The sequence below is a fragment of the Malurus melanocephalus genome, unplaced genomic scaffold (genome assembly GCF_030028575.1).
Source record: "Malurus melanocephalus ecotype Western Australia unplaced genomic scaffold, MMel_1.1 scaffold_377, whole genome shotgun sequence".
Taxonomy (NCBI): Eukaryota; Metazoa; Chordata; class Aves; order Passeriformes; family Maluridae; genus Malurus; species Malurus melanocephalus.
This window is the reverse complement of record NW_026623609.1, coordinates 102,813-112,260: the sequence shown is the minus strand read 5'-3', so window position 1 is coordinate 112,260 and position 9,448 is coordinate 102,813. Positions and strand designations below refer to the sequence as shown.

Here is a 9,448-nt window from a genome sequence, read left to right as displayed (position 1 = left end):
TACTCAGTGCTATTTCCATAAATGCATAAAGCCAGTGAGCTGCTCTGCCCTGCACAAGCCCAGCCCCACCATTCAGAAGGGGACCCCAAAACCCTCTAAAGCAGTGTGAAATGGGGCTGGGGGCAGCTCTGAGGTGAGCCCTGCATCTTCAATGAACAAGCAACCMTCCCACAGCTGCAGCAGCGAGGAAAGCACAGCCCCAAAACGCACCCTGGGCAGGCAGAGCCAGCACTGCTCACCTCTAGAAGGAAAAAAAAAACCCTTTCTGATGCATACTCACACCATCCAGCACTCCTGGATTTACTGTTATCTATCTCAACAAGTCAAAATTCCCCTGGTCAATACAGCTGGAAGGAGAGCCCATCGCTCAGCCACCCCTGACTCTCAGGCACGATGATGCCTTGGCATCAATCACCAGGCACAGGAGAAATAAAAGCACTGGAATATTGTTGTTCCAGGATTAATGCCTCTTGCTGTGAAAACAAACATCCCAGACTTGCCTCAACATTCATTTTTGATAAATGATTTGACTTCACCTTGACACTCCTGTAGCAGTGGGAGACCATTATCCTGAGACAATGTTTTATTCTATTGACATTATCTCTTAATTATAATGTGAGGGATATCAACGAGAGCAAGAGCCCACCAATTCCTCAGGCAGAGTTTCTGTAGTTTCTGCTGTCAGAATATGTGGGAGAGGTTTATTACAGCAGCTCAATGATCTGCTCCAGTCCAGCCTGCAAAGGGGACCCTCACCCACCTCTGTTGCAGCCAGGGAAGCTGTGTCCCTTTACACAACCTCAGGACTCTATCTTTTTATCCAGTAGCAAGAGGCTTGTGTGTCTGGCTTTTTATAGGTTTAAAAAAAAAAAATCCAGAAGCAGGGAGMTTTTCAGAAAGACAGAAAGGTCGCTTGCATATTTTAAACCAAAATTTTTAGCAAGATTCAAATGGGATTTGGCATTTACTATACATCAGTTAACATTCAGATGCAATTTTTGGAAGGGATCACAAACCTTATGCTTCAGGCATTTTGCCAGTTGCTAACTACTGGCAGAAGATGAGGAGGTGAGTTACAGGCTCACCTGTGCTGTTTCTGGGGTTATTTCCCCCACCCCAGAAACCCCCAGGAGCAGACAAAGACCGGACACTGCCCGGTGGAACTCAGCCCATGCTCCGGGGGCCGGGCTGTCAGCAAATCTGATTGGCACTAATTGTTTAAAAGACTTTGTTTTGCAGAACCGTTTTGCAACGCAGTGAATAAACAAGAAAACAAGGAAGCAAAGCATTCCCTCMTCCATGAATCCCTGAACCAGAGCAAGCATCCCTGCTCCTGTCTGAGAGCCCTGCAGAGCACGCTGCTGCTCTGGAAGGAAAGAAAARACCAGCAAATAGTGGTTTTAATATTTGAACTAAGCCAACTTAATTAASTTGCAAGAAAAAATGGCACGGCATTTTCTATGGGATCAGCTTTCTCTCCATCTGGGARCACAAGGGCAGGTGCGGTGCCAGCTCGGGCTGCCACCAGCATCCCCCTGCCCTGCGGGGCGGGCACACGGGCAAAATCAGCTGTGACATGTTCAGCCGAGCAGGATCAGAGGGGGAGGATGGGCTCATGGTAACATCTTCATTCCTAGCCCGCAGCCAGAAGCCGAGGCTCCTTTGCCGGTGACAGCGCTGCGAGTCCCCCGTGCGCTCCGGGGCAGAGCCATYAGCAGCGCCCGCACCACACGGGCAGGGTCGGGTGTGCCACAGCCACGCAAGCTRGCAGGAAAGGACAGCCTCAAATAACCGGGAGCTCTGTCAGGGACAGAAGGACGGGGACAGAGTCCTGCCCCAGCCCCACAGCCGCCCTCGCTGCTCTCACAATCCGGTCACGCCCCGTTCTCCATCAGCAGTTTGAAACCAGAGCGTGAAGCTCTCCACAGGGAGCRTGTGTTGATTTGTTTCACGATTTCCATTAATTACCAGGTAAATGAGATCCCTGCACACTCCTTGGGCACCTTGCCTCATCTGTTTGGGCTTTGACAGCTGCTGGAGCAGTAAGGATGTTTTCATCACATGATGCCTGGCAGTGCATCCTCTCCTCGCTCTGACCTCCAGAATCATCCCATCTGCTTTATTTCAGCATCCTCCCCTGCAATTTGTTCYCAGCAGCTAAAAATCCATCCCAGCGCAGGCAGGGAAGCTCTGAGCCCCTGAGGCTTCAACTAGCAGGGGAAAAGTACCTYGGAGCCTTGAGGCTGGCTGCAGTTTTTGGGCAAATGACACCCAGAGTGCTGAATTTGGGACCTGGCACAGGGCTCACATCAGGCTGAGCTGCTGTACCCAAGGAACCAAGCAGATCAATCGCTGATTCCTTCATCTTTCCCCGGGAAACCTTTCCTGGAAAGCCAATTAACAGCACCTAGTGCCCACTCAGCTGCTCTTAATTTGTAATTAAAGTCAGGCCACAACTGAGCAATAGCAACCTTTGAGGAGAGGCGATGGGGAAGAGGGGAATAATCTTTGATTTATTACAAGGGAGAGAGCCATAGYCTGGCTGCAAGAGGGACTCGTGGAATCACACGTGTTCCAGGCTTAAAACCCTATTAACCAGCTGGGACCAGGGAGGAGGCAGAGTTCCTTCTATATCCCAGGAAATTCCAGGGATGGGAAGCAAACTGAGTAGGGGAAGAGGTGCAGAAGGTGCCATAGGGCAGCCCCAGTTAATGGGTGACTCAGGGGATGCAGGCAGGGGAAAATCAGGGGCACCCTGAGGGCACCAACCCCAAACTGCATCCCTGGGGAGCCACCCTCGAGGTGAGCACCCTGCTCCAGTCCCACAGGGAACACACCTGGAACACTCCCAGACTTACTGCCTATGCTGATCCCAAGCCAACAAGCTGCAGTTCTGATTTAACAAGGATGCTTTTTGGGGGCCAGGGGGATGTTTTGGTCCAGCTAAAGGGGTGGGACACGCTCTCATCGCACTCATTTACAGCCTGTGACATGCYCCAGTGATTTACAGGCACGAAGAGGGCCTGCAGCCCACTGGGCTCTCAAGGATTACTTAACACAGGATGAAGTAGATCAAATGCAAATGGCTGGATGGTATGTGAACCACTCCAGCCAGCCAGGGCTGCTAAACCCTCTGGTTTCTTTCACAAGGCTTTGAAATGGGGAAATGTAGCTTCAGATAATTTATTTGCCAGGGGCACTGAGGAGGGCAGGGGAATATTTATGAGCTGAAGGAAATCCACAAGGTATGTCTCCAGGACACTGAGTGCTGTTTCAGCAGCAAGGGGGAATGTGATCCCTGCCTTCAGTCCTGGCTCATGGGGAGAGGGGTCACCTCCTCCAGAGGCCCCAAACCACTCCCAGCAGAGCAGGAAAATGAAATTTGTAAAGAMAGCATCTTCTGGAGAGGGGGGAAGCACAACCATGTGCTGTCTGGCAGCTCTCTGCAGGCAGGAACTGCCCCTTGGTCTCTGCCTGCCCATGGGGTCACAAAAGCTGTTTGGTTACTCACAAGTGATCTCCCCTGCACCCCTCCAGGATGTTCAGCACATCTGGATCTGGAACAGCCCTCCCATGAGGGAGGGGACTGAGTTACAACACCAGCAATTGCTGTTTGCTAAAGCAGTGCTCAAAAAACCCCTCACCACCGTTTGTTTTTGCTGTCACTAAAGGTGGTTTCACTGCTGCTTATGGCATCCAGAGCTCTGCAAACATGGTGCTCACAAGGGAGACAGCTCAGAGGCTCAGTGTCAGAACTGGGGACACGTAATGCAGATAAGAGCCACGGGCTGTGAACCTGGAAAACACCAACTTCCAGCCCCGGATGTTCCCATGGATCTGCTCTGCTCTGGTTACTACAGAAATGGCYCCAAGCCAGACTTACTTGGAAAAGCAGAGGAAGTCTGCAGCAAGGGGGAGAGGGTAATTCCTTGAAATGCTGTCTTTAGGGATGGATCTGCAGTTGCTGGAAATTCCTTCCCTGGAAGCTCAGTTGCAAAGCTTAGCTCTCACCCCACAGTGGCTTCCAGGCTTCCTTGTGCTCAGCACATTGAGTGGGAGGACACTGTGACCCACAAACCTCACAGTGGTAGGACACTGTGACCCCCAAACCCCACAGTTTGTGGGCACAAGAAAAAACCTCCTGTGTGTGACACTGGTCGCTCAGGAAGCAATTGCCTGCAGGAACTGGTCCAGAAASCAGTCCAGATGGAAAAGAAAGCAGCTGGGTCACAGAGGGAGGTGGGGTTTTTAACAGTGCTGCAAACAATGTGATTCAGCCCAGAAATGCAGCTGGATACCCCCAGGAACAGAACTCAGCAGCAACACCAACAGTCACTGGGCAGACAGGGAAGATGGGAAGGGTCACTAGCACAGCTCTCAGACCCTCATCCTGCAGGCACCACACACATCCCAAACACCATCTTGTGCCACCAGCATTAAATTTGAAGCCAGTTTGTATCATGGAAAATCATGAACTTACAAGAGGAGGAAAATAATAAACTTTTTTAAAGAGAAATCCCTCCAAAATAGTAGTGTGTGCATCTGTCCTAATCCCCAGGAGCCCTGGGTTGAGCGGTCAAACCTTGCTCCTCAAGGGACTGATARCATGATTTGGTATCAATTTTCCATTTGACTGCTCCTTTTTCTGCCAGCCCTGGATGGAGGAGCTTATGCATGGACAGGTTAATTCCCAGAAATGGTCCAGCCCTGACTCCAGTAACCGGCGAGACAATAAAATTAAACTCCTGTGTCCTCAGGAGCAGGAGATAGAAGGACATTTAGTCACACTCCTTCCACGAGGCATTAARCACCATAAAGTTTAATGCCAACATCCAACACACCCCTGAGAGCTGAGATCTCACTGCCAAAGCCCAGCAGCCCCTATTTGCTCTCTGCCACAATAATACACTAAATACAGCTCTCAACACATTTCCACGAGCATACCCACGGCAGGGTTCACATCTGGGGTGCCCAGCAGTGTCCCCGGGCTATGCTGGCAGGGCAGGGACACAGGCAGAGACCTYTKGGGCAGGCTGGGTGACAGCCAAGGYRGCAGACGGCTGCACAGARCAGGGCTGGCCAAGCACAGAGAGCAGCTCAGGGCCAGGGCTGCCGGGCACTGCCAGCACTGCGGCGCCGAGCACAGRAAGATTTCCAGCTCAGTGTCACAGCGAGAAAGGGCTTAAATCAGCACAGACCCACACACACAGCCTAGGGAGCAGGGCCCAGGCTGAACCCCCAGTTCTACGCAGGAGGGTGGCTGCTTTGGACTGCCTGCACCTATCCAGGCCCTAAGCTCTGCACCACAGCACAACACAGCAGAAATTCCTGCCTGAAAAAAGATTAAACCTAACAAAGCACAGGCAAACCCCACAGTGCCCAGGCTACCCTCCAAAACCACATGAGCTGCTTGTCTGCCCTCCAGCTATTTCCTCCCAGACAGAGAGGTTCATTGTGGCCAACTCCTAGAGAAACCAGGTACCACAAGTCACTTCACCTCCTCCAGGCACCTCTCACCTGGATTTTGGGTCCTACAGGTATATAAAACTACATACCCTATAGCTACCAGGAAGAAAAAACACTTCTCCATCAAACATTACCATACCACCCCTATAACAGCAACAGCTACACATGGCTCTGTTTATGTCTTTGGGTTTTTTAAGCAATAAGAGCCACAGCTCTACTCCCAGAGATGCATCTGCTCGCGACCACCGCAGCACTAACCTCATTCACCGCCGTCCAGCGCTGAAGGAGTCGTGCATGCAGAGGCCCAGATCCTCAGCTCAGAAACAGTCCAAGAGGTGATAAGGAGGAGCAGAGCAGTTGCGCAGCAGAACAGAGAGGCAGCAGGACGCAGACGGAAGCTGCTCCTCCCCAACAGGGGTTTTTAAACCAGCACAGCTAACAATGGACACCTGGGAGCAATGAGGCACAGGTGGAGGGGATAACTGAGATTGGGAGGTTGAGGCACAGGTGAAGGGGATAACTGAGATTGGGAGAGACGAGGCACAGGTGGAGGGTGTTACACAGAGATTGGGAGGTTGAGGCACAGGTGGAGGGTGTTACACAGAGATTGGGAGGCTGTGGCACAGGTAGAGGGGGGTAACACAGAGTTGAGAAGGGTCTGATCTCTCTCCTCAGCCCTGAAGCCCCAGGTGGCGTTTCAGAGAAGGKGGGATAGAGATGGATATAGGGAATRYRAAAAGCTCCTGTGCTGCAKTTATAAAAGCACCCAGTGTAGATGGGGAGAGCTGTGTTATCCCTTGTCTGTTTTCCAGAGGAGACAGTGGAGCCTCTGTGACGGGGGAGAAGGAGACACCAAGCCCTGTCGGTTTCCCCTCGGTGATGAAGTGCCTCGTGGATGGAGATGATCCATTCATTTCCCATGGCTGTGCCAGGCCGGGTGAAAGGCGGCTCCGCACAGTAAATCGAGATTGTTGCGATGATAACTGAGCCTGTGGGGGGCAATTAAAATCCTCGGCGAGGGGGGAATGACTTCAACCTGGCCTGGCACGGCGGAGGGAGCGTGTTCCACAGGGCGTTCGGGCTGTGACAGCYCTGAACACGGTGTACAAAGGGAATTGGCAAGGGAGAGTGAGTCAGGGCCAGGGAGACTCGGGCTTGTGAGAAGCATTTTAAAACGAATGGGAAAATTCGCAAGCAGCCAACAAGGTGACTGGAGCACAGGAGGAAAACAACCGGAGCSCTGCGTGCCGCGGGGACTCGGGGCAGATGGACGCCGGGCATCTCTGAGGGGGCTCGCTGTCCCTCGCCTCGCCCGGGGCCGGATCCCGGTGCCCCGCTGCCCCTCAGAACCAGAGCCCCCGATCTCCATCTGAGCCGGATCCAGGTGCCTCGCTGCCCCTCAGAGCCAGAGCCCCCGATCTCCATTCGGGGCCGGATTCCCCGATCTCCATACGGGACGGACCCCTGTGCCCCGCTGCCCCTCAGGACCGGATCCCCCGATCTCCACAAAGGATAGGACCCCCATGCCCCGCTGACCCTCACCTCCCCCGGGGCCAGACCCCCGTGCCCCGCTGCCCCTCAGAGACAGAGCCCTCGATCTCCATCTGAGCCGGATCCCGGTGCCCCGGTGCCCCTCAGAGCCAGAGCCCCCGATCTCCATCCGGCGCCGGACTCCCGTGCCCCGGTGCTCCTCCACGGCCAAAGCCCCTCGTCTCCCCCCGGGGCCGGACCCCCGTGCCTCGCTGCCCCTCACGGCCGGAGCCCCCATTCTCCACAAAGGGCAGGATCCCCATTTTCCCCCTCATGTCCGGATCCCCGTTGTCCCCCTCATGTCCGGATCCCCGTTTTCCCCCTCATGTCCGGATCCCCGTTGTTCCCCTCATGTCCGGACCCCCACCCCGTGCCCGCAGCTCCGCGGCCCCACAGCGCCGCCGGGCGGGCTCAGGGCAGCGCTGCAGCGCCGCCATCCCGCCGAGCCGCCCCGGGCCCAGCGCTGCTGAACGACAACAGCAGCGTGTTCTTCTGAAAAAACACCAAAAAAACCACCCGCCGAGGATTGTGCTAGGAGCGGTATTCCCGTGTTTTATTTGTGTTCACTTGTCCAACTGCAATTAGCACCGTGATGTCATTAAAGCGTCTCGCAGGGAGCCCACAGGTGGGTATTGCTGCTGTTACCCTCTGCTGTCCCAGAGCCTCTCCCCTCTCCSGGCTCCATGGCCACTGGACCAGGCTGTTTGCCATTCCAATCCAAGGCCAGAGAGAGTTTACAGCTGCAGTYTAAGAATCGCTCTCAGTGGGCACTTGTGCCAAGGAGATAACCCAGCAGCAGTGGCCCAGAGGGGACTTGGCCTGTCACACGTGCAAGACACACTTCAGGCATATAGGGGAGTTGAGCCAACGAGCCACCTTTCCCTGCTGTGAYCTGGGCTGTCTCATGGCTGTTTCCRTGGTCAGGYAGCCTAAGCYCACKGCAGGAYGGGGACAGGRCCAGTAAGGAATGCACTGGCCCAGGGAGAGTTGGGTTTAGGTCCTGTGCTCTTTATCTGTGTCACACACAGTGCAACAAGTCCCCTGTTCCAAGACAGACCAGGGTTCCTTCCACCTCTGTCTCATCCTTGCCAKATGCTCCAGCACTGGCCCCTTTGGTTTTCCCAAGCTCCTGGCTGGAAGCGGGCAAGGCAGGTGTGGTAGATGGCTACTGACTAGTAATTTTCCCAAAATATTCCTGGTCTTTGGGCTCCCTTCCCACTAAAGGGTGACCCAAGACCATCCACCCCCAGGTAACATGCAGCCCCAGGTCACCCAACACACCATTTCAGAAATCTGCAATGCTTTAATCAAACCCAACTTAAGGCCATTGTTACTTTCATGATTGCACATATTCCTCCCTCTCAAAAGCACAAATATCTTCATTGACATTCAAGGACAAGGTCAAGCTTTGCCTTCCYGTGGCCAGGTAGCGTGGCTGGAGCCACTGAGGGCCTCCCAGTGCTGATGGCCACGACCAGAAAAGCTGATCCTGGCTGGCTGAGCAGGCAGCAGGGACAAGTGCCAGGAGCTGAGTGACAGCTCTGATGCTCCAYACCACCGGGTGTTTGCCAAGGCTCATCTCACGCAGTCACCTACAGCCAAGAGAGGTTTAAGTAACAGGGCTRTGAGCTGGAATCACTGTGGAGCACAAGGTCATGGCACAGAATTGGGGCTTTAAAAGTCACCACTGCTCTCCAACATGTGCAAAGGCTGGAGCAACCCCAGGCAGGCTCCAGACACCGTGGGAAGAGACATCACTGAAGTGACAGCACCCAGAAATGATTTGCAGTGTAGTCCAGTTACATCAAGTGGCAATAAAATTGTAAGTGGCTGCAGGACAGCRTGCCCCATTTGGTGAGATGAACAGTGGCTTTTAAAAAGATCACTAAATCCCATCAGTGCTACCTATACAAACCTCATTTATTTTAAAGGCTCCCATTAAAGTGCCTTTTATCCCTAGCAATAGGCAGTTTTAAATTGCAAATATCTTCTCAGATCAGTCATCTTCATTCCACWGGAGAAGGGGCTGTGTCTCAGGCGGCCCCAGGGGACAGGGTTTCTGGAACACTTTGTGAGTGTCTGGACGAGGTCTCTGGATGAACAGGAACGCTGTGCAGGACTGTCCCGTGGCTTTGCCGTGCTGTGCAGTGTCTCCACTGAGTTGTCCAGGACTTCACCCTCCAGACAGCTCTCATGTGAAGCAGGTGTCACCTCCTGGGACGTGTCCCAGTGGGAAGTGTGTCCCAGTGGGAAGCGTGCCGGGGCAGGGGCCTCAGGCTTCGGCATCATCCTGGCTCAGGGCGTCGGCGTCTTGCAGGAGCGGCGTGGTCTCGGAGGACGGGGGAGGTTTGCTCTGCAGGGCAGGGGGACGGGGGCTCTTCTCCGTGGTGTGTCTCTGCAGGGGAGGGACAGAGGTCACAGCGGGGCCACACCCAGTGGGGCCACACCCAGT

At 54.0% G+C, this 9,448-nt stretch overlaps 1 protein-coding gene across 2 annotated transcripts in view; it reads right to left on the bottom strand.

Annotated features, from left to right (window-relative positions):
• Positions 1-7,938: 7,938 nt before the first annotated feature.
• Positions 7,939-9,448, bottom strand: part of SCARB1 (scavenger receptor class B member 1) — a 19,394-nt gene continuing 17,884 nt past the window's right edge. The window contains exon 12 of one of the 2 annotated variants that reach the window (XM_057378838.1): positions 7,939-9,391. In XM_057378838.1, the coding sequence (XP_057234821.1) occupies positions 9,269-9,391 (123 nt within the window). In that variant the 3' untranslated portion in view covers positions 7,939-9,268. The remainder of the gene's footprint in view (positions 9,392-9,448) is intronic. The other variant, XM_057378840.1, reaches the window with a different exon arrangement.